The sequence below is a fragment of the Alexandromys fortis genome, unplaced genomic scaffold (assembly GCF_014885135.2).
Source record: "Alexandromys fortis isolate MF-2015 unplaced genomic scaffold, M_Fortis_MF-2015_v1.1 scaffold_44, whole genome shotgun sequence".
NCBI lineage: Eukaryota > Metazoa > Chordata > Mammalia > Rodentia > Cricetidae > Alexandromys > Alexandromys fortis.
This window is the reverse complement of record NW_026067921.1, coordinates 3,920,742-3,945,394: the sequence shown is the minus strand read 5'-3', so window position 1 is coordinate 3,945,394 and position 24,653 is coordinate 3,920,742. Positions and strand designations below refer to the sequence as shown.

The following is a 24,653-nucleotide window of genomic DNA, read 5'->3' as shown; positions in this document are numbered from 1 at the left end:
CTAAGAAACGTGGTCCCTAGCCCTTGCACAGCCTCCCTCTGCAGGTGTGCCAGGCAGATGCAGAGTGGAGGAGGACTATGAAGGAGGCACAAAGACAGCAGGCGCATACTCATGGCTCTCCAAGCCCTCTCTTCTTATCTACTTTGTGAGTTAGCCTTTAGGGTCACCTTCTCCCTGTTCTTCACCACATCGTTGACAAATGGCCCCTCCCAGCCCTCGTTTCACACAGCTGAAGCACGATTAATAAAAACCCAGAGGCAGATATTGGGGTTCAACCTGAAGACCAGAAAAGCAAAGCAGCCAGCCGCTGGCTCTTACCTTGACCTCAGTCAGAAAATGGCCATCCTGCCTCCAGGAATCTCAGAATGAGACAAACTGAGAGCTGTCTGTCTCCTGTTTTATAATCCTCTCTAGTTCTCGGATTAAAGGCATGCACCACTACCACCTGGTTTCTATGGCAACTAGTGTGGCTACTAGGATTAAAGATGTGTGTCACCGCTGCCTGGTATGTAAGCCTGACCAGTGTGGCTGTTTTGCTTTTCTGATCCTCAGACAAGCTTTATTTATTAACATACAAATGAAATGCCACCACACACAGCTCTGTCTCCACCAACTCCATTGTCAACCTCAGGCTCCCAACACTGCCTGGCAACTACCTGAAAAACAGACCTTCCTGCCCCAGCTTCTCTCGGCCCTCTCCTCAGGCCTTCTCAGTGCCAGGCCTCAGTCCGAGGGAGGCAGCCATGACTTTCCTTTCTCTTTGTCGTGTGTCACTCTGTGTGTGACACATGAACATCTTCTTCTGTTTATCACTCAGTCAGAGGTGGAGGAGTGTCTAGGTGCGTGCACCTTATACATCACACACACACACACTGTGTGTGTCTCAGCGTCAGCTTCCTAGAGGACCTGGAATAGATACAGGTGATGGGTACCTGAGCACTCCTATTCTCTCTCTCTGTCCGTATGTCTCAGTGTTAAGGCCTCCAAGGAGGAGTCACTTTGTCCCTGAGTGAGCTTGGACTGAAGTGAGTGAATTCAGCCTTCAGCCCGAGCGTTGGTTGGCACCTGGACATAGCTCTCCCTAGCGTTGCCGGTGTCTGTCTGAGGTCTGGCCCTTCCCAAGGCTGCTGATTGCGTTAGCCTCTGGGCATGCTATGTCCTTTACAGATGATGCTTTTGGGCATGCCGTCTGTCATGACACACAGTGATGTCACTGCCGGTTGCAGCATAGCCCGCACCTGTGTGCATAGACTTACCCCATTAGGGACGGTCTAGGTCACGTGCCTCAGACGCTCCATGGTCATGCCCCTGCAGATCCTCTCTTCCTCAGTTTTCTGTGACCTGCCTGTGGTCTCTGCTCCTAGAGGTCAGAGGGCCTGCACTGCGATTAGGATGAGGGAGGAAGGCAGGGTGCTGGGAGGCTGGAACCTGCCTTTTCAGGGGTTCCTGACTGGCCGTCTTTTCCTTAGCTACAAAGCGTGTGTTTGGGGACTGGAGAAGTGACTCAGCCCGTAGGGTGCCCCCTGTGAAAATCCAAGGGCCTGAGTTTGACCCCAGGTGTAAAAGGCTGGTGTGCATGTGTTGTCCTTGTACAGAAGAATCAGAGATAGGCAGATCCCTCAGGCTTCTGGACAGCCAGCTTAGCCTAACTGGCGAAACCCCAGTGAGAGGGAGACTGAGATTGTCTCAAAAAAGTGGAATGAAGCCTGGGGTTGATCTGTCATACACACATGCACACACATACACACAGAGACATATACACATGCACACACACATATACATACACAGAGACATACACTTACACAGGCACACATATACACACACAGAGACATACACACATATGCACACACATACACACAGACACAGAGACATATGCACACATATACACAATAGAGACATACACGCACATGCACACACATACACACAGACAGAGACATACACAGACACACACACACATACACACACACACACACACGCTGCCCCAACCAACCCATCACAAAAGTCAGCCTAGCCAAAGTCTGCGTTTGGACCCAGTTACTTCAGATCCTGGAACTAAGAAAAACAAAGGGGCGAGGACAAGCTAGTGGGTGGAAACTTCTCTGGAGCCCAGCTCCTATGTCGTATGGAATATGTGCTTTTTAGTAGCAAATTGTCATTATCAAATGAAGGTTATACATATGCACCAAAATCTAAATGGGACCTAGAGAGATGGTTCATCAGATAAAGACACTTGTCACCAATCCCCACAACCTGAGTTTGATCCCAGGACCCACCTGATGGAAGGAAAACCTTGATTTTTGCAATTTGTCTTCTGAGTTCCTTCATGGGCACACACACATGCATACGCACACATATACACATTTACACATATACACGCAATTGATCAATCAGTCAGGGTTAAAACTTTTCAAAGAAGCTGAAACAGCTTTCACTGTGGTTGGCGTTCAAGGCGGCGTTGCAGAGAGACAATATGGCTGCATCTGACAGGCTTACAGACGCCATTACTTCCTGATTAGTCAGATGATGCCTCAGACTCAGGACTAGTTGGCCTATCCTAGAGAACATTGCATTGCCTGCTCAGATTCAGGACTAGTTGGCCTATCCTATAGAACTTGGCATTACCCTCCCCCACCCCCGCACCTTTTTGGGTCAGGGTCTTGCTCTGTAAACCAGGCTGACCGCTGGCCTTGAACTCAGAGATCCACCTGCTTCTGCTTCAGGGAGTGTTGTGATTTAAAGCCGTGGGTAGGCTTTGCTTTCTGATAAAATTGTCTATACTTGGAGAGAGGAGCTGAAGCGGTCCCCACCCTTTGGTGCAGTTATCACCCTGGCAAAGAGCTTATCTGGTAAAAATAACTGAACAGGAAAAAGAAAATTCCACAGATTAAAGTGCTGTGAGATTTGTATTTGCTAAAAATAGGAAGGAAACCAAATGTGTATCAACAGAATTATAAGTACAATAGTAGTGTAGGTGTGTCTAGCCATGCAGCCCCAGACAGCAGTGACCACGGAGCAACACCAACATAAACTTACTTGAAACCTATGAGATTTTTGAAATAAAAAAAAATTTATTTACTAAGCCCGGCATGGTGGTATATACCTTTAATCCCAGAACTTGGGAGGTAGAGGCAGGTGATTTCTATGAGTTCTAGGCCAGCCTGGTCTACAAAGAATTTCAAGACAGCCAGGGTTACATAGAGAAAACCTGTCTTGAAAAACCAAACAAGTTTTTCTGGTTTTGTTTTTGTTTTTACTTATTTTTTTGTGCATGCATGTATGTTCACCACGTGTTTGCCTGGTGCTCTCAGAAACCAGAAGAGGCTGTTGGATCACCTGAAACTGGAGTTAAAGACCATTGTTAGACACTAAGTGGGTTCTTGAAATTGAACCCTAGTCCTCTGGAGTAGCAGCCAGTGCTCTTAGCCACTGAGCCATCTTTCCCGTCTCCCCACTTCGGTAACTAAATTTTGAGGTTCTCAGTTGTGACTGCTGTAGAAGACAGCGTTGTGTTGCAATGTCAACATGCTGGACATGCCTGTGAGGGCTGTGACTCCGTCTGCCACCCTTGGAACAAACACGCAGACTGCCAAGGAGACATCAGACACGCCACAGTGAGCCACATGCCACGGCTTCCTCAGTGCCACCATCACGGGGGGGAGACTTCTCAAATGGGTATTACAGTGCTACACAGGAACAGAGAGCAACTGGGACCCAGCGCTTTTTAGAAAGCAAGTTACAGAACTGTGCAGTCCCCAGTCAGTGGGTGCAGCTGTGAGGGTCTCCTGTGGTTAGACCACATGATGCTTTCGGGTTGAGCGCAGAAAGCAAGCTGCTCTCACAGGCTCTTGATTGGCAGCAGGGAGACGGTTAGGGGTCTGTAGATCTAGGTGCCGCTGAGCATCACTGTGGGAATGGGGGTCTCCTGCAGGCTCCTCCCACTCCATCTGCGCTGTCACTCAGAGGCAGCTCAACAGTGCCAGACACAGGGGAAGCTAAATTCCTGGCTCATTTGCCATGTGAGAATAGATGAGGCCACCACTGTCCCTTTTCTATATGTGAGGGGCTGAAGCTCTGTTGGTTCCGGTCTCCCCAATTACAAATGACAGAGCTAGGATATAAATCCATCCCTTCACTCTGGGGTGAGATTCTTTCTCCCGCCTCCCCCGGTGGGGGGTGTTGAGAGAAGCAGAGGGATATTGGAAGGGACCTGGCAGCAGCGTGGGTGACGTTCTTTGGGAAGGAGGAGGAGGCAGTGTAGAGTCTATTTTTGAACTGCATCTTATGTCTCTGGTCTCAGAGGCCAGGCCCTTGAGTTTACATTCGATGCAGTGGTCAGTGGGAGCCCTTGGAATTTCCAGGACATTCTCAAGACGGGCTTAATGAAGAAGCTGGCAGTAGACACAGGCTGGTTGCTGAGGGGAGAGCCTGGGTCAGTCAGTCCCCTGGTAAGGCAGAGGAGCTGATCTTGTTCTGTCTTATCAAGGTAGTTCCCGCCCTCCAATTTCTTAGAAATAGATCTTCCTCAACCTCCAACCTTCAGGTTCCAATAATATCTTAGATCAGTTCTATTTCAATGAATGAATGAATGAATGCCCTGGCAATGCTGAAGCGTGCACGGGCAGCCCATATATGGCGGTTCTGTTGAACTTGTCCATATAGGGTCTCATGGTCTATGTTGATGAGGATGACTGACCAGGTCTCTTCCTCAAGAGGAATCAAGGGATGGGCACGTGACACAGCTTGGCCAGTGGAAGTCCTTCCCTGGGAATGCTGACCTTGAAATCAGAGATAGACCAGGTCCTTCTCTGGCGCTGAAGCTATGGAATGTGTGTCTGGATACCCTGTCAGTACTCAGAATCTGAAGGCCAGAGAGGGGACATTCTAGCTGGATTCAAAGCTTCGTTTCCTCTCAGTCTGAGGATTTAATCAGCCTCTCCCCCACATGACCACGTGAATGACCCTTACCACCCCTTTGTGACTTCTCCAATCGGGTTAGAAGCTTTGTCATGCATAAGCCCCAGTGTTCAGCATTTACAGCCAGCAATATGTGTATCGTTCATGAATTGAACAAAAAAATTTCAAAAACACTGTGGGGTTGTTTTGTAGGCATCAAGTCCATGTTTCTTGCACATAGGACACAGCAGGAGAAAGTCTGTCTTCATTACCCGGAGTCAGAGTCAAGAAGTCTGGGTTCGCAGTGGGGTCCAGGCTTTCAGAGCAGGAGAGAGTCTGGGTTTGCAGTGGGGTCCAGGCTTTTCAGAGCAGGAGAGAGCCCTCTCCGTCGCTTGTGTAACGAGTGAAGCTGCTCAGGATGCTCTCCTGTCTGCTCCGCTGGGATTCCGGCGTGAAGTTGACGTGGACAGGACGGCAGCACAGCACAGCCAGGCACTTCCTGTACAGGTGTCCAAGGTATCTCCTGAACTTTTCCCCAGCAAAGGCGTAGATGAGGGGGTTGAGGCAGCAGTGGCTGAACGCCACTGTCTCCGTCACACTGAGGGCCAGCCTCAGGTCCCTCTTTGTGTCACAACTAGGGAAGAAGTTGTAGAATTTGAGAGTCTCCATGAAGATCACGATGTTGTAGGGCGTCCAGAAGAGGAAGAAGACCACCACCACGAGGAGGATGAGTCGGATGGCCCTGGCCTTCTTCTGATTCTTGCAGGAAAACAGAGTCTGGAGGATTCGGAAGTAGCAGAAGCTCATGACGAGCAGGGGCAGTATGAAGCCCAGGATGTTTACTTCCGAGTTGCGGAGCACGGGCCAGATTTCCTGGAGGACTTGGGGGTAATCACCCAGACACTCGTTTTCCTTTCTCTTTGTGAACATGAACTGGGGTGCCGCCACCAAGATGGCCGCCGCCCAGACGCCCAGACTGATGGTGACACCGTGCTGCACCGTTCGGTTGTTCATGGAGTTGGCGGCCAGGACAATGGCCAGGTACCTATCGATGCTGATGACGGTAATGAAGAATATGCCTCCAAAGAAGCCGATGAAGAAGAAGGCAGTGGTGAGCTTGCACACGGCGTTGTGGAAGCCTTCCTCGCTGACCAGGTAGTGAGTCCAGAAGGGCAAGGTGGCCACAAAGAGCAGGTCACTCAAGGCCAGGTTCAGGAGGTAGATGTCGGTGATGCTCTTGGGCTTCCGGCTGTTGGTGAGGGCGAGTACCACCAACAGATTTCCCACCAGACCGAAGGCAAAGACGAGGGAGTAGAAGATGGACAGGAAGACGGTCCCAAAGGCCACAATGTCGCCCACATAACAGGCCTCGGCAGAATCATCGTACTCAAAGTTCTCCAGATCCAATTCCGGGAAGATGGTGGGCATGGTGAGGGCCTGGAGCCGAAGGGGAAACACAGCCACATTAGCCTTAGAAGACTGCAATTCTCTCTGGTTGTGTGTAGACAGGAGGAAGAAAACACCAGCTGGGGGTCTACTAAATTCTATCTAATCTATATTCATGCTATCTTTTAAAACATTTCTTATTTTTGAAGCAGGGTCTCAATATGCATCCCTGGAATGCTGTTCTGGAACGCACTCTGTGGACCAGGCTGATCTACAAGTCACAGAGATCTCTCTGCCTCCGTCTCCCAAGTGTTGGGATTAAAGGCTTGCGCCACCACCACCCAGCAAGATTTGTTTATTTTATGTGTCCAGATATTTTTCCTGCATGCATATTTGTGTACCATGTGTGTGCCTGACCAGAAAAGGGTGTTGGATTCACTGAAATGGGTTACAGATGGCTGGGGCCATCATGTGGGCAGCGGGAATTGAACCCAGGACCTCTGGAAGAGCACCAAATGCTCTAAACTGCTGAGCCCCAGGGGAGGGATTTTAACAAGGTAGGAAGACCCACTCTAGCTGGGCAGTGGTGGCCACACCTTTAATCCCAGCACTTGGGAGACAAAGGCAAATGGATATCCTAGTTCCAGGCCAGCCTGGTTTACAGAGTGAGTTCCAGGACAGCCAGGGCTACCCGGAGACACCCTGTCTTTAAGAAAACAAACAAATAGACAAACAAACAAACACCCCACTCTGAATGTGGATGGAGCCGTTTCACAGGCTGGGGTCCCAGACAGAAAAGGAGACAGTGAGCAGATCTGCCGCAAACTGTTCTCTACTTCCCAACTCGCAGATGCCTGTGAGCACCTGAAGCTCCTGCCACCTCGGCTCCCCAGGGCTCCCAGAATAATCCCATCACCTCCTATAGGGGAGGAAGGGCCACCCTGTTGAGGTCAGAAGGCACCATGAGGCAACGTTCAGTACTGTCCAGCTTGAGTGTTGCTAAGACCACAGAGATACTTGTTTTCCTAAGAGGAAAAGCTTGCAGCCTGGAGCCAAGAATGCTTTCCATCACAGACACAGAAGAACCTGTGATTTCTCTCTCCTGTAAGTCACTTCTCGTCGGGTCACCAGCCATGAGGAAAATAACCAGCATAGTCCCCCACTCCTGTTTCACGGAACCATGGACTTTCCCGGGTTTAGTTCTGTGTGGGAAAGGCCTCCATCCCAACCACTCTGGGTTGACCATCTCACAGCCAATCCAGTAAAGAGGAAGCATTGCTGTAACCCAGGCTCTCTGTTTACAGAGGGACCAGCTGACCCCAGGCAGAGGATGGCTTCAGCCAGCCTGCTGCCCTTGGTTTGAGTGGCTAATCTATCCAGCTATTCCCAGCCCTAACCCATCCCTTATTCTTTTTCTTATTTCCTTAAGGGCAAGAATGGGAAAAGAGGACATTTCTCCATAGGCTGGGTAATAAAACTGTTCCCTTCCCATTTGTTTCCCAACCAGGGTGTGCTGGTCGCTCACTCCGTACTGCTCCTCCAGGCCTGCTCATCTGCTGCTTGAAACCACAGACAAAACCCTTAGAAGTCTGAAGGCATCTCAGAGCACACTTCCTGGATGCCTCCTTCCCCATAGAAACGGAAAAAACCGAGCTCATGGTTTTTAACAGAGGGAGTTTCCACACCCACCGCACCTTGTTCAAGATGGTTTCACCCAGGCCCACCCATGGCTACCTTCCTGCATCACCTGCCTCTTAGCCAGCCTCTTCGCGATGGACTGGGCTGAGGCTACCTGCTCTGGCCCACCCAGGCTGCGATGGAGCCCTCAACTCTAGGAAAAGCACGGGCGTTCCTTGCTTCAAGCTGCGGGACCCTGCTCTCTGAGGGGGCCTCTGCTGCCGCCCACTCAGCATCAAGTTGGTCAGGACCAGTCGCTGCCACACAGCACTTTCTGAACTCAGCCACCATCACCTTGAGACTGAGGCCGTGGCTGTGTGGTTACAGCGCTTGCCTAGGAAGCCCAAAGCCTTGGGTTCGATCCTCAGCACCACACAAACTGAGCTTGCTGGGATGTGCTTGTGATGCCAGCAGCTGGGAGAGGTGGAGGCAGGAGGGTCAGAGCTCAAGGTTATCATCTCACCTCACACCTGGACACACAGCGAGTTTCGGTCCAGTCTGGGGTATTGGAGACTCTGTTTCAAATATAAGCTAGGAAGTCAGAAAATAAATCAATAACCCCTAAAACGTGTAATTTCATATGTCTATGGTTGACAGATGAGCAAGCAGGAATTGCTACTTAGTCCATGAGACTTGTAACACAGGCTTGTCTTCCCTGGCATGGGAGGACATGCCATGAGGCAATATGAAAGAGGTCATACATGAGGGACCCCAGGACAGTCATATTCTTCCTCCTTTCAGTGTGAAAAGTTAGCAAAGCTGACCCCAAGAGGAGGCCAAAGTTGGGAAACACTGCTCTGCCTCTTCGTGCCTGGGATGCTTCTCCCAGCCCCATGACTTCTGTGGACTCACAGAGGTTGGAGCTTAGCCCGTGGGTAGCTTGGAGCCTTTGGGTTTGGGGGTCCCTCTGCAAGACTGGGGTTCAATCTGATGATTGACCATGGGCTGTTTCTAAGGAGAGAGCCTATTCCAACGTTACTCACAACAGACACTTGCAGAGACTTTCTGACCTTTAGACACACCCAAGCCGTGGAGACTCACGCACGGTTGGACCCTGGGCATGGCGGAAATTTGGTATTTGAAGATATGATTTTTTTTCACTGACACGAAGAGTGCACCATCTCCTTCTCATTTTGACCGTGGAGGAGAGAAAGATGCCCTTTATGAAGCTCTATTCAGTCCAGACAGAGCAAACTGAACTACGGTGAGCCTGAGCAAGACACCAAACACCTGCTTCAACACAAAACCCCGAGAGCCACGTGAGGTCCCATGACACAGGAAGCTGCCATGTGTGAAAAGGTTGGAAAAGGCTGTGTGTAAGAGGGTCTGAATATCTCCGGAGGGACAAGCTCGAGGTGGGGGCAGCAGCGTCATGGGGCAGTTCTGGAGACTAAAGGAGGGGAAAAGGAGATTAGATTTTTATTATATATGCTTGGATTTCTGTCTTAGCCATGTAAGTATTCTCCACTAGGAAACTATTTTAATTGATTGGCTTTCAATATTAGAAACCAACAAAAATATGGATTTTATGACAAACTAAATAAGTAGCCATCCAGCACAGTGATACCGCCCAGTTGTCTGCCTCCTGGAGAGGAGCGGCAGCTGGAATGCAGGTATCTTTGGTGGCTGAGGGGTCTGGGCCCTAAGACTTGAGAGCTCTGTAGGGACCACATGTGCTGAATGAATAGGAGCGGTAGGAGACCCGGAGCAGTAAAGTAAGCCTCACCACGTGGGGTCCCAGCAGAGGCTGGCCAGGCATGGGCAGGGCAGCCGGAACAGTCTGGGAAAGGTTTTCTCTCCCCCATCCAGTGGCCACGTCTGTTGGTGGGACAGACACCGTGTCTTCTGGGCAGACAGTGAGAAGCAGCGATGCCTCAGCCATATGAGTCAGCAGAGATGTCTCCTTTATCTACCTGGAAGGGGCTCATGGGCTGTGTCAGCTCACTGGGTTCAGCAGATGAACCCCAGAGCACGAGGATTCCACTCAAGGTGGAAATCTCACATCAGCGAAGAACGTGCCCTTCCCTTGACTCATCCTCCAGCCCGAGAACGAGAGCAAAGCAACTTCTGGTCTGACCTGGCAAGCCTCCCCACTCCCACCCCATCCCCAGGGTCTCCTGAGATATTCAGAGGATTGGAAAGTAAACCTAAAGATAGGACTTTCAGGCTATAGATGGAGTAGAGCCAGGAAACTAGGGTGATCTTCAGTTTGAGGCCAGCCTGGGCTACAAAATGAGGCAAAGGCCAGCCTGAGGTCAAAGGCCTGCCAATGCCTTGGAAGCAGTGGACAGTAGAAAGCAAAGGTAAAAACCCGACAAGGTATTCCTCGGCAGGATTCTCTCAGCAGGATCTTACTTCAGGGTCACAGGAGGCCTACTTGGGGGCTGGTGTGGGCGTAGCACCAAAGGATGGAGCATCAGCTAAACAGCTGAGGTTGTGCCTTACAACTCAGGCAAGAACACAGATCCCATGGGCTCAGCCAGTAAAAGTCTTGCTGTGCAAACATGAAGATATCCAGAACCACTGAAAGAAAGGCTTGTGTGATTGTGCAGGCTTGTCATCCCAGCACCAGGGAGGCAGATACCCAGGGCTCACGGACCAGTCAGCCCGGCCTAATCATAAGCCTCAGATCCCACTGAGAGATGATCTGAAAAGAAGGTAGAAAGTGCCTGAGGAATAACACGTGAGACTGACCTTTGGCCTCCACATGCATATACAGACATGTGCACACAGGTGCACCTGAGCATGCCCACACTCATAACCCATCAATATGGAGGGTGGAGGCAGGAGGACTGCTGGGGACTGCTGGCTGCCAGCCTAGCCCCAGGTTCAGGGAGAGAACCTGTCCAAAGGAATAAGGTGAAGAGTGACAGAGCAGGGTACTCCGTGTCTTCCTCTGGCCTCTGGGTGCACACACACACAAGCACATGCACAGGCACATGCACCACATACACTCGCTTGCATGCATGCATGCTCACACACACAAATGTATACATAAATATTCTCACTTCCCCGACCCAAACACATCCATCAAAAACTTCCCACAAATCCCTGGAAGCCGTTCTCAGGCCTCTGTCCTATCTGGCAGTTAACCCGTGGTTTTACTAGCTGGTATTGAACAGGGGCTGCGTTGAGCCAAGAAGCAGAGCTTGGAACGTTCTAGATCAGCGGTACTCATCCCGTGGGTCGTACCTTTCACAGATGTCTCCTAAGACCGTCAGAAAACACAGGCATTTGCATCACCATTCATAACAGCAGCAAAATTACAGTTATGAAGTAGCAACAAAAATAATTTTATGGCTGGGGTCACCATGACACGAAGAACTGTGTTAAAGGGTCTCAGCATTAGGGAGGTTGAGAACCACTGGGCTAGATCCAAGAAGAAATGACTTCAATACGACCCACTTCATAAAACTTCTTCCTCACTCCTCCAGCCGTCCTGGTCCACTTCCTTTCCTCATGCCCGCTCCTTTATTTTTAGCCTTCCTTGTGGGGTGGGGGTGCCCTTACCCAGGCTCCCAATCAGTTCCCCATCTCTAAGCTTCCCTTCTCCTTAGGTGGCCACGTTCTTCTGGCTGGCATCTTCCTAGGAGGCTTCCCCCACTCTCCCCTTTCGGCTCCACATCCTGCTGACTGATTTCTAAAGCCAGTGTCTCCCTTTAGATCGTCACTCTCCTGGGTCCCTAAGTGTGGCTTTCTAGTTTGTTCTGCGCGTTGAATGCAGGTCCCCATGTCTGCAGCACAAGTGCTCTCCTGACAGAGCTGGGTCTCCAGTCTCTGACAGCCCTGCTTTGTTTGTTTGTTTATTGTTTATTAGCACACATGTCTCAGGGTTCAGAGAGCAGAGGCTGCAGCAGGAGGGACATTTTACAATGTCCACCTGGTTTCCTGCGCAAGTCAGCTGACCCTCTGTTCCTATACCTAGCTATGAGTCCATGCAAAGGATCCTGACAGCGCTACCAAGCAGGACTTCACCCAGATCAAAGGTCCCCTTCAAAGCCAAAAACATACCGTCAAGGGAACTCTGATGGGAAACTACAGGAGTTACCTCCTCTCTCAAACATGCAATTATTTGAGGTTTGACACTTCTCCCTCCCTTTTCCTCTTTAAAGCGCTCTGTGATATTTGTGTATTTCTATCAAAATAAAACTGTGAAAATTTAAAAGGAAATATTTCATCACTTTTTTAAGTAATGGAGAAACAGGGTAGCTTTTTAATAATAAAATTCTGGTTAGTGTAGGAGTTTTTGAGGCAGTATCTCCCACCATCACCCATACTGACCCAGAACTCCCTATTTAGTCTCTGTTGGCCTCAAACTCATTGCAAGCTGGGCAGTGGTGGTGCACGTCTTTAGTCTCAGCACTCAGGAGGCAGAGGCAGGTGAGTCTCTGTGAGTTAGATGCCAGCGTGGTCTACAGAGCAAGTTCTAGGACAGGCTCCAAAGCTACAGAGAAACCCTGTCTCGAAAAACCAAACCAAATCGAAATAAAACAAAAAACAACAAGAAGAAAAAACCCAAGCAAACTCATTGCAATCCTCTGCTTGAGTCTCCTGACTACCGGTATAAAAGGTATGAGCCACCGAGCCCATGTTAATTAAGTCACACAGAGTGTGTGAGAAGAGGGGTCCTCGTTCTCAGATGAGCTCTAGGGAAGCCAGGAAGGTGAAGCACACAGCTTATCTCTGCAGGGGAAGGGATGTGTGGACCTGTTTTCCACCCAGAAGGCTGGGAATGGATGTAGTTAGTATCCCGGTGACCTGTGTTATCTGCAGGGCCAGGCCTCACCCGAATCCCCCAGCTATGTGCTCATCCCAGGCTCTCCCTCCCTAGAACTTTATCTTTGTTTCTCAGACCATCCCTTCTGCTGTCTGTATAATTGAGACCACACCAGACTCTCAGCCCTTAAACTATAGAACCCATCTTCATGGCCACACACACTTTTCAAAAGAGTTCCTTGTGGTCATGCCCTAGCTTTATCGTGCACATGGATGAAGATCATTGTTACTGGGAAACATTTTTCCAAAATGGTACTGTACTTAAGAATGCTTAAAGAGCGTCTCAGGGTCAGGCTTGAGAAGCTTGAACCAGCACCAGGTAACTAAGAGGTGTTGAACCCGATTTCCTCAGGGGGCTCCTCACTCTGATGGTCTTAGCACTGGCAGACAGACTCCCCATAAAGTCAGTCATATGTTTAAGAGCAAACAGAGATGAAGGCTAAGAGGCATAATCCAGCCTGCCTGCTGAAAAGAAGGGAAGGTCCTTTTCTCTTTTAGAACGGTCACTTCAGAGTGTCTGTAAGTAACTTCTCCCTGGATGTGTAGGTCCTGGAACCCGCAGGGCCTTCGGTCCACTGTTTTGGAGGAACACCTTTCTCCAGGACTTGGGCATTGTGATTTAGAAATACGAGCAGCAAGCACACAGCCCCATCTCCCAATTTCTGTGGGGGTGTGGGAGCTTCAGCGCTCGGCTCCAAGCAACCTCCTGTCGCTAATGTAGGACAGAGCCAATGAACTTTCAAGGGTGGACAGTCTAATCCAAAGGTGGGTGAGTTCACGTCACCAAGAACGCCGTTGAGGGCTGGGGAACCGCTCAGTCAGCAAAGCATTTGCTCTGCAAGCTCTTTGTTGCAAGACCTGAGTTCCAAATCCATATTAAACTAAACTGGCTGGGTAGTGGTGGCGCATGCCTTTAATCCCAGCACTTGGGAGGTAGAGGCAGGTGGATATCTGAGTTTGAGGCCAGCCTGGTCTACAGAGGGAGTTCTAGGACAGCCAGGGCTGTACAGAAAAACCCTGCCTCAAAAAACAAACAACAACAAAGCTAAACGTGGTGATGCACTTGTAATCCAGCACTGGGGGGGGGGGTGAAGACGGGGATTCTGGGGCTCCCTGATCAGACAGCCTGGCCAGATGGGTGAGTTCTAGGTAAAAATAAGAGATCACCTGAATAACCAAGGCAGAAATGCCTGCAGACACCTAATGCTGACTTCACACACAAGCACACACATGCTGCCAGGTCTGCTGGCTTCACGACCAGCTGTCAATCACCTCAAGGACAGGAATGCAACTGAGTGTGTCTCTGGGTCTTGGGAGGGAGGGGTTCCTGTCTTAAAGTCTCCTAGGGCTGGTCGAGGATAGCACACTCTGGTCAATTGAGTCAGCCTAAAGAGACTTTGACATCTTGGACATCTGTGGAGTCCGAGGAAGATTGAGACGCCAGCTCAAGCTGTGAATTAGTTCATCATGCTGCATAAGCTTTCGGTCTGATTAATTTTGGTGTGTGATTTTTTTTAATTACTTGCAGCGTTTTGTATAATAAAGCTTAATTTTTGGTGGTGTTGTTTTGTTTTGGAGACAGGGTCCAGGCTGTTGTCCTCGGAAATGTAGACCTGGCAGACCGTGAAGTCACAGAGATCCTCCTGACTCTCCGGTGCTGGGATTAAAGGCGTGCGCCTCCCTCTCTGGGCTACAAAGCTCCCTCCCTGGGCTACAAAGCTTCCTCCCAGGGCTACAAAGCTCCCTCCCTGGGCTACAAAGCTTATTTTTCTTATTTTTAAAAAGGAGAGTTAAGTAGGGTATGCTGGCGCATGCCTTTAATCCAAGTACTCGGGAGGCAGAGGTGGGAAAGATCTCTGTAAATTCAAGGTCAACCTGGTCTACAGGGCGAGTTCAAAAACAGCCAGGGCTGTGCAGAGACCCTGTTAAAAAAAATTCCTGAGGACTTTGAAGCAGACACTGAAGTCCCCTCTAGCGCAGTGGGGCCAAACCATCTTCCACCGCGTGAGCTCATTTACTGCACTCGGTGCAGAAACCAACAGCTTTGCAAATGATTCTTGCCTTGAGGATGGAGTACACATCTGAGACAGACAGACAGACGTCTGAGACAGACAGATGTCTGGATGCGACCCGGTGCATGCAGGAAAGGCTTACATAATCTGCCTTCCGTTTCTGCAAGCTGCTCATTTATTCCCACTAGTCCCGTTGTCTGGCCGTCACTCTCTTACAGAATTGCATTCTGGAAATATTGATGAGTTACTGAGTTCTGTGTCTGCTACATGGAGGGGCAACTTCCAGTAACATTTGGGTAAGGGCAGGGGTGTGAGGGGGGCTTTGGGGGTCCTAGCGAGGTTCTTTTCATTGTGTGGGGTGGTGTGGTGTGTGTATGTATGTATTGTGTGTGTCATGTGTATGTGTGCGGTTTGTGCATGTGTGTGGTATTTGCATAGGTGTGGTGTGTGTTTGCATGTGTGTGCTTGTGAGTATGGGGATGTAAGCATGTGCAATGTATGTGTGTGGGCAAACCTACTTGTGCGTGTGTGTATCATTCCTTGGCACTTCCCACCTTCTTTCTTGAGACAGGGTCTCTCATTGTCCTGGAAGTTTCCGGGTAGTCCAGGCTGATTGGCCTGTGAGCCCCAGGGATCATTTCTCCCTCCTCAGCGCTGACTTTACAGCACACATGGCCACACCAGGGTTTCTCACGTGGGTTCTGGGGATGGAACTTGGTCTTTAGCCTGCTAGGCGGTTTACACTTTAGGTGCCCCCGGGAGGAAAGGCTGACCCCAGGCTCAGTCAGAAACCCTAGGCTTCCTTTGGTTTTCCTGGGTAGGAAATGACCTAATGATGACCTAAAGATCTCCCACTTCTGAGACACCTGGGCACCTGTCATCAAGGTTGGCTAGGGCTCGGGCCCCATCGCCCCACCCCACCCCTCTCCAGCCTGCTTTGGAGCAGTGTGAGTTCGCAGCTCATTCTGAGGGCCTGGTTTGGAAGTCTTCAGGCTTAGGACTCCGGGCTGGCTGGGTTGGGGAGGCACAAGTGGCTTCTCTGGGCAGACCGTGCCTGACATGGCCACCCTTGCACAGTGGGCTTGGGAGAAGAAGGAACTAAAAGTTGATTTGGAACTGGGTCAGTCCTAGCATGTCTTCTCGCCTGGTCCTATGACTTGGGGTCCTTAACAACTCCTTTGGGAGTAGTCAGTGATGTTAAGATCCCTGAAGTCATGGAGCTTCACTCTCCCTGAAGCAGCAGACAGAAACTGTTTTTAAAAGTGCATTTATTTATTTTTTATTTTATATGTATGTGTGTACGTAATTGCACATGCTGCAATATGTGATCAGAGCACATCTTGAGGGCGCCAGGACTTCCCTTCTACCATGCGTCTCTCAGGCTCAAACTCAAGCAGTCAAGCTCGTCACAGGTGCCTTTATCCCCCTTGCAAGCCCTTACTGCTTTTGAAGAGCCAAAGACGGTCCATTCAGTGTGTTTGGGACTTTAAATACCACACTCTAACCTTCACTATGCACTCCCCTGCCTGGGTCCTACCTACTTGGTACAGTCAAGCACTGTGCAGTATTGCCAAGGGCAATTGTCCAAAGTCCGAAGTCTGGACTGCAGCATCCCAAGGACCAGCAACACCCCTTCCCCTGTCCTCTCTCTGCCATGGGGTCAGCCAAAGTGCAGGGTGGGTAGGTTTTAACCGGATTAGCATGGCTAGGTTCTTCCCAGGAAACAGGTACATGAAGGGCCAGGTTGGTCAGCCTGGGCCTGACACTATTTTTCTGTCCCAGCATCCATCTGTAAAACCAAGCCAATCGGAGGGGCAGGGGAAGAGAAGCCACTCTGGCCTTTGTTGTGTGGCTAGTTTTGTTCTCACGTGGGAGGAGCGAGGCACACAGGATTCAGGTAAACTTGCAGGATTTCTACTCCCTGTCAGAAAGCTGCAGGCCATCTCCTGGGGAGAGGAGTCTTACTTCGAGTAGCTGCCTGCAATTGGCGGAGGAGCTCCCAGGACGCAGCTCTGATGAGTGGGCACCCACCGGGGTGAGCTCCACTAACTCAAGCGTACAGCCCCGTAGTAACCCCCATAGATTTATAGCTTCACTGGACTAGGCTTGGGTATGGGTTGTCCCTGCTGCCCCAGGGGTCCTATCTGTGGTGAGTGACCTATGATCACTTCCTCCGGAAGTCACCCTACACTCTTTCCTGGGGCTATTTCTGTTTTCCAGAAGCCCCTGAGTCCAGTCACTGCCCCCACCCTGCTGGCTCTCACAGTGCCCAAGGCTCAACAGGTCAGGGCCTGCTCTAGCCTAGTTTTCTCCCCGTAGGCTCAGAGTCCCCTTATGACCTGCCTGAGCAGAGTGTTTTCTTATGGCCTGAGCATCTTTACGTTTGACTCAATTTCTTCCTACCTCAAGTATTATATTTCAACTAGTTGGGACAGAAAAAAAAATTAGGGGAATTTGGAGGTAGGGAGGGAAAAGGGAGAAGGCAGGGAGGATTCCCAACTCTCAGCCTTTCTCAGGACTGGGCTACAAACGCCCAGAGCAAGGCTGCAGGCACTTGGGGTCTGTGTTTGCCAGATGATAACACAACCCTTGAGGGAAAGCCAGCTGCAGCTGTTCTCAGGGGGCCTCTGGAAGGGTCTGCCTGTGTCAAGCAGGGACAAGGTCTGTTCTTACCATTTCCTTCCGAAGACCACCTTTCCTAGTGGCTCAGACGCCTGAGTCCTGAGACACGGTTATGAGCATTTATGAAAGTGAGGAATGAGTTTGCGCCAAGTTTATTATAAATGCAAAAAATATTCATTATAACAACTGAAGATGTTACCAGAGTGGAATTTAAGAAAAGGGGAAAAAATCCATAAAACTATGCAGCCTTGCAGATTCGGGCATAATATTCTTTTAGTTTTTCTCCATATAAATGTGTATTTCAGTAAAAACGCTAAAGTCAGTTTGAACATTGATCACCATCATTATTGTTATTAGAGATAGGGTCTCGTAAAGCCCAGGCTGGCCTCACAATTCCTAGGTACCAAGGCCGACCTTGAGCTTCTGACCCTCCTGTCTCTTCCTCTTGAGTGCTGGGACCACAGGCACGGCAGGCACAGCAGGCCATCGTGCCTAACGTACTACGCGTAGTACTGAGGATTGGACCCGGGGCTCCTTGCACTCTAGGCAAGCACTTAGCACTCTATCAGCCGAGCTACATTCTCAGAATTGCATCCTCATTTTTATATTCTCAAGCCTGGGTACCATCAGGGAAACTGCTGAGTGCCTGCCACTCAGATCTAGGGATTATCAACTCAGTTATCATTTCGTTCATCTCCTACTTTATGGCTCAATGAGACTAATTTCATCTATAAACACTCCTGTGTGGGTCTCTGAGGAATAAGTGCTTTTTAAAGCAAGAAATAAAAACCATCAACACTAATGTTTACAGTTGTTAGTGTTTGCTTGAGATAAGAGGCTCCCAGGGAGGCCCCAGCTGGCCTGGAACTCACACAGAGCCTATTCTAGTCTCAAACTTGCAGCAATCCCCCTCCTGCAGCATTCCAAGCGCTGGGATTAGAGGCATGAACCGCAAAGTCTGACTGACAGTACAAATTTTAATCTTTAAAAACATCAACATTTCCAGTCAGGCAGTGGTGGTGCACACCTTTAATCGGGAGGCAGAGGCAGGCAGATCTCTGTGAGTTCAAGGCCAGCCTGGTCTACAAGAGCTAGTTCCAGAACAGGCTCCAAAGCTATAGAGAAACCGTGTCTTGAAAAACCACAAAACCAAACCAAAACCAAAAAAAAAATCAATATTTCCTATCACCAAATGTGATTTTGTATCAGGCCCCTCTCCCCTCTTTTCTGATAGTGTTCAACCTTTCTTCACAATCCTAAAGTGGAATTACTCACACCTCAAAGACTTCTTATCTTCCACCCCCCTGTTTTATCTGCATCTTCAGGAAAATGAACACAGAAGGCAAACAAAGTCAGTAACCTGGTTACTGTGTGTGGGAGGTGTGGGAGGAGTCCTCTGCACTTACCTGGGCAGATGGGAACGAAGTGCCACTCAGTCCCCCAGTCCCACGCAAACTCCACCAGAGGCCAACACTTCCCTCTCTCTGAGGGCATCTTTATTTGCGAAGTTAGCCAATAGCATCTGGCTTCCTGTCTTTAGATGCTGTGGCAAGCAAGCTCAGAAGCTCCAGGCTGGAGACCAGCTGATCACAAGGAAGCCTGCATTGCAAGTCTCAGGGACTGCTGCCTGGGGCAGACCTGGTGATGGCCGGGGGCTGTGTCAGATATCCCCCCACCCCCACCCCAGCGAGATGAGAATCTGCAGCCTCAGAGGCCAGCAGAACACAAGTCAGGCCTCAAGCTTTCATTAGTAGGGGTCTCAGGCAATCTGTGAAAGCCCCTCATCTTTCTATCCATCTTCAAAAGCATCTGGTACTCACTGGGCAGTACTGGGGTGCAGGCTCAGTGTCCTTGCTGTCTTTCGCCTCAGCATGGTCTCGGTCCCGGCTGAGGGGCACACATCACAGGAGGTTCTTAGGAGGATGTTTTGTCCACTGAGGTAGGAACACCATACTGAAAATGTCAGTAGCCAAAGCCCACTCCTTAGTTCCTTTTCTGTTTCCTCCTGGCCTCCCTGGTTGCTCACCTTCCCCTGCAGAGGCCAAGGGATTACAGAGAGGTAGCGGTTCCTCACGGGCTCTCAGACATTGGCCCTTTCCCTATGCCCCATCAGCTACATCGGGGGCTACCCAGGTCAGCTCTTTGCCCTCATTCTGCCCCACTTCAGTTTCTGATTTTTGTTTTTTATTTTTATTAATTCTTCGGGGATTTCACACTTTGTATTTTGATCATGGTCATCCACCCGCCTCCGCCCAGATCCGCCGCTGTTTCAAACCCACCCAACCTTGTTTCACGTTCATTTCTGCTAACTTTTTTAAAGGTTTATTTTGAATTATGCATACGTGGATGTGAGTGCAGGTGCCCACAGAGGCCTGAGGACTCAGATCTCCCTGGAGCTGGGGTCACAGGCAGCTGTGAACTGCCCGTCATGGGAGCTGGGGACTGAGCTGTGTCTCCTGCAAGAGCCGTTATGTGCTCTTAGCCACTGAGCCATTCCCACAGCCCCCCTTTTATGTTTTTGTTTGTTTTATTTTGTTTTGTTGTTGCTGAGACATGTCCCACACATCCTGGCCTGGCTCTGTATTTGAAGATGACCTGAGCATCCTCCTGCCTCCACTGGCCAAGGGCTGGGATGTTCCGCCATGTCTCGTTGATGAGATGCTGGGGATCGAACTCAGGGACTTCACACATACTAGGCAAGTGGTCTGCGGGTCAAGCCATCTCCCCAGCCACACTCAGCTCACTCACCCTTGTGCTCCTGTTTTGGATCTGGCCAAGATTCTCCCACTTGGGATCTAAACAGTCTCATCGATGCTCATTGCTGACACAACTCCATCTCCAGTTGGGGCCTGGAGATCACCCTGTGCCCATCGATCCCTTTCTGTCTGTCTTCGTCTCACCCTCCCACGCACACAAAGAGCAATCCCTGAGCCGCAGCTGTACGGCTTTAACTCCGGGAGCTTCCTCTGCTCCCTGGTCTGTCTGTGAGCTTGCTCTCAACACGATGGTCCCCTTTTTCTTTCCCCTGCATTCTGACCACTTCCTCTTCCTCCAGCACACACTCACGCATGCACACACACACACACACACACTTCCCTGCGCGTGCACTGGCACTGGGAGTGCCTGCCTCCCTGACTCACCTGCAGAGGGCTGAGGAGTGAGCTTGTCCTGTCCACGGGTGCTGCAGCTGATAGAGCTCTGTAATGAGTGTCAACACACTTGTGCCAGTTCCTTGTCCCCACGGGGTGGTGGCAGCTGTCCGGGTGGATACCCACACACACAGAGGAACACAATATTTAGGAGAGGCACTCTGAGCTCATGGAGCGTTCTATTTTAGAGTAGGAAGGGAGGCAAGCCTGCTGTGGGCACCTGAAGGCAACAAACAGTACCTCATCCGTGTGTGTGTGTGTGTGTGTGTGGTGTTTGCAGTGTATGCAGCATAATGAAGACCAGAAGAGGCCGTGGATGGTCTGGAACTGGAATTATAGGAAGGTATGAGCCATCTGATGTTGGTCCTGGGAACCAGGCTTGTGACCTCAGCAAGGCAGTAAGCACTTTTAACTACTGAGCCTCTTTCCAGCCTGCCTGCCTGCCTGCCTGCCTGCCTGCCTGCCTGCCTGCCTGCCTGCCTGCCTGCCTGGCAGCTCTGGCTGTCCTGGAACTCACTCTGTAGACCATACTGGTCTCCAACTCACAGAGATCCACCTGCCTCTGCCTCTGAGTCCTGGGATTAAAGGCGTGCACCACCACCACCCAGTTTAAATTATTTCTTTAAAAACCCCTATTTTTGCTATTTTATGTATATAAGTGTTTGCCTGTACAATCACCACCACATGCATGCCTGAACCCCCAAGAGGCCAGAAGAGGGCAGTGGATCCCAGGTCTCCTGAGACTAGAGGTACCGATTGTGAGCCACCGTGTGGATGCTGGAAATCAAATCCAAGTCCTCTGGAAGAGCAGCCAGTGCTCTTAACCACTGAGCCATCTCTCCAGCCCCTGATTAAATTACTTCTAGTTATTTATTCTAAAATAAACCAGCAGTTGTCACTTAACTATTCACCTTATTTTTGAGATGGGGTCCTACTATGTAGCCCATGCTAGACTAGAACACCTAAGTTCTCATCTCAGCCTCCCAAGCTGGAACTTCTAAGCTCCTAGGTACATGCCGCAATACTCAGCTAAAAAGCTGGCCCCCAGCTGCATCCCTGCTCTGCCCCTCCTCCTTCCCTCAGTCACTTCACACACACACACACACACACACACACACACACACACACACACACACGTGCATCCCTGCTCTGCCCCTCCCCCCTTGCCTGGGTCACTTTACCGCTGCTGTGATAAACACGTGTCTAATAAACTTATAAAAGAAAGGATTTAATTGAGCTTATGGTTTCGGGGGGTTAGATTTGTGATAACAGAAAGTGAAGGCATGGAGGCATGAACAGCTGAGAGCTCACATCTTGATCCAAAAGTAGGAGGCAGAGAACCCTGGGAAAAGCTTTTGAAACCCCCAAATCCTCCCCCCACCCCCCCTGTGACAGGCCACCTCTGACAAACCGCACCTCCTAATTCTTTCCAAACAGTTCAACCAACTGGGGTCCAAGTATTCAAGCATATGAGCTCTGTGGGCCATTCCCATTCAAACCACCACAGCCTTGACTATGTAATAATAATTAACCCCCATCTTAATGGTCTTAATTGTTGTCTTCTTGTAGGTATGACTTAAATGCCTGACCTGACTTAATTGTTCATTCTCAGGTACAGCGACTCATACCTGGGGTCGGGCACTTAAGAGGCTGAAGTCAGAGATTGCTGCTACTCGGAGGCCAACCTGGGCTGCAAAATGAGGTCTTGTCTCGAAACAGCTGCAACAACTCCCAAGTAATTAAGGCACGGTTGGTGTAGGTTTTGGCAAGGACACAGACCTGCTGGCCTGTGATGATGGGGAGTTTAGAAAGCTGGGCATAGAGGAAGGAGCAATGTCGGCCTGAGGAGCTAGGCTTCCCTCATGTCTTCACTGTGGAGGGTGCTCCAGGAGAAGGACCAGGAGCCATGCAGAGCTGCGCCTTCCTGCAGCATCCCTTACAGCTCTCCTTCCCTGCATCCCTGTCCCTGTTCCCACTGCACCCTACAGCAAGGATTTCCAAGTGGCTGGCTTTCTTTATACCAACCTGTCAGTGTTCTCCCTCCACTCTCTGGAAAACCCTGTTTATTAATGTGTAGAAAAAAAAAGTCATCTCGATCCTAGCGGGGAAGCCCTGAACCGTGTTCCCTCCACCCACACCCAGAGGATAAGTCATGACCTCCAGTGTGAGCGTCCTGAAGCTCAGTTTTAAGGAGGCAAGCAAGGGTAAACGGTACAGGTTGGACCGCTGTCATGTTCTCAGTGATGCCACACATCAGAAGACAGCAGTGAAGTCAGAATTTACCGGTAACATAGATGCCGGCATCTGACCAGGGATGGAAGCGCTGGTGCCTCAGCACCCCCTTCACAGCCCATCCTCGCTCTCAGCCGCACGAAGCCCTTACCCATCCATGAGGGTCTCCATCTGAAACCCTAGGACTCTGGGCAGGACTCGGTGAACATGCTCCGGGTTGATCTTCTGCAGGTGCGGGGGTGGGGCATGCCTCGAGTCCCAGGATCTCCTGCATCGTGTGAGCAGGTATGTGTGTGTGTGTGGGAGCACACCTGGAGTCCCAGGATCTCCTGCACCGTGTGAGCAGGTATGGGGGGGCACACCTGGAATCCCAGGATCTCCTGCACCGTGTGAGCAGGTGTGTGTGTGTGTGTGGGAGCACACCTGGAGTCCCACGGTCTCCTGTACCATGCGAACAGGTGCAGTAGTGAGGGGAGATACACCTGGACTCCCAGCACTCAAAGGTGAAGATGGGTAGCTTTGGGGTCATCCTTGGCTGCATAGCGAGTTTGAGGCCAGCTGTGAGATGCATGCCCAGAGGCTCCTGCGGTGTGGCCACCCGCAAGCCACCGAGGGCATCCTCAGAGGACATCCACGCCTGCTGGCAGTAGAGCTTGGGCTTCCAGGCTTCAGAAGCATCAGAAAAGCGTGTTGATTTCTAAGGTCTGCCACTGCTGTGATTTGTCACAGTAGCCCCAGCAGTTAAGACATCCGGTCAACTTATCAGGCTAACCTGGAACCCCCTGTGCAGCTGAGGAGGACTTTGAACTCCTGATCCTCCTCTTTCCACCTCCTGAGTGCTAAGATTACAACACCCTTCAAAATGATGGGTTTCAAATTTTCATTGTACCCCTGTACCTTGCTCACATTCCCACCCCCCCTCCATCCTTCTCCCACCCTCCCTGTCCCTCCTCCCTCCTCCCTGGTTGGCAACTTTCCTTTTCAGGTGAGGAAGTCACGAGGACGGAGGGAGTTAAAGGATAACTTGAGGCCCCTTTCACCCACATCGGAAATCTACCCGTGCAACATCTGGTCTTGGGAACAAGGTAGCTTTTCTGAGGTTGCGGAGCCCAGAGCAGATGCCCTGGGGGGGGGGGGGCTGCAGGCAGAGTGGGTGGCCAACCCTCCAAGGCCCTTTCTTCAACTGGAAAGGGCTGGTCTTGTCGGTCCCACCTTCCTCAGCAATTTTCTACCTAGAGGCCTTGGGGCTCCCCCTTGAGGCGATGAGGTGAACTTCTGCTTGAGACCTGGACTGAGACAAACATGGGCAGCAAGGCAAAGAGCCCTTGTAGAAAGACCCAGAGCAGAGAAGCAGACCTCTAAGTCCGCCCTGGGCAGCTGAGGTCAGGGACTCATCCAGCCTCCAGCCATCGGCCCGTGAGCTGCATGTCCTCAGCTGTGCCACACATTAAAGAGCAGAAGTGAAGTCAGGGGCCCAGGGGACTCAGGGACCAGTCATGTTCCTAGTGTTCCCCGAATCTGCATTAGGACAAGGTGAGGACAACCCTCGGCTTCTTCCAGAACAACCGTTCATTTAAGAATGTATTTTAAGGGCCTGGGCATTCTGTGACGTCACTAGAACTGGGTCACATGACATTCAGGAGGCTAGCGCTTCAGAGCTGGAGAGATTGCAAGGCCACTTCTCTCCTGGAGGTATGACATGTTAGAGACGTGTTTGCTAGGGACATGTTAGAGACGTGTAAGAGACGCGTTAGAGACATGGGCTTCAATCAACTCTTCCGCAGCTGTGTGGTGGGTTGGAAGAATGACCAAAGAGTCTTTTTAAAAACAGTTTCCGATTTCCACTCCCAGGCAACAGTTCTTTATAGATTTTTTTTTTTTTTTTTTTTTTTTTTTTTTTTTTTTT

General features: G+C 50.5%; 1 protein-coding gene across 1 annotated transcript; it reads right to left on the bottom strand.

The window, feature by feature from the left end:
* Positions 1-275: 275 nt before the first annotated feature.
* Positions 276-18,870, bottom strand: Cx3cr1 (C-X3-C motif chemokine receptor 1). Its single transcript, XM_050141574.1, has 2 exons — positions 18,773-18,870; positions 276-6,330 (listed from the first exon to the last, which is right to left on the bottom strand). Exon 2 carries the CDS (start codon positions 6,319-6,321, stop codon positions 5,257-5,259), a length of 1,065 nt encoding a protein of 354 aa, XP_049997531.1. The 5' UTR covers positions 6,322-6,330; positions 18,773-18,870; the 3' UTR covers positions 276-5,256.
* Positions 18,871-24,653: the final 5,783 nt, after the last annotated feature.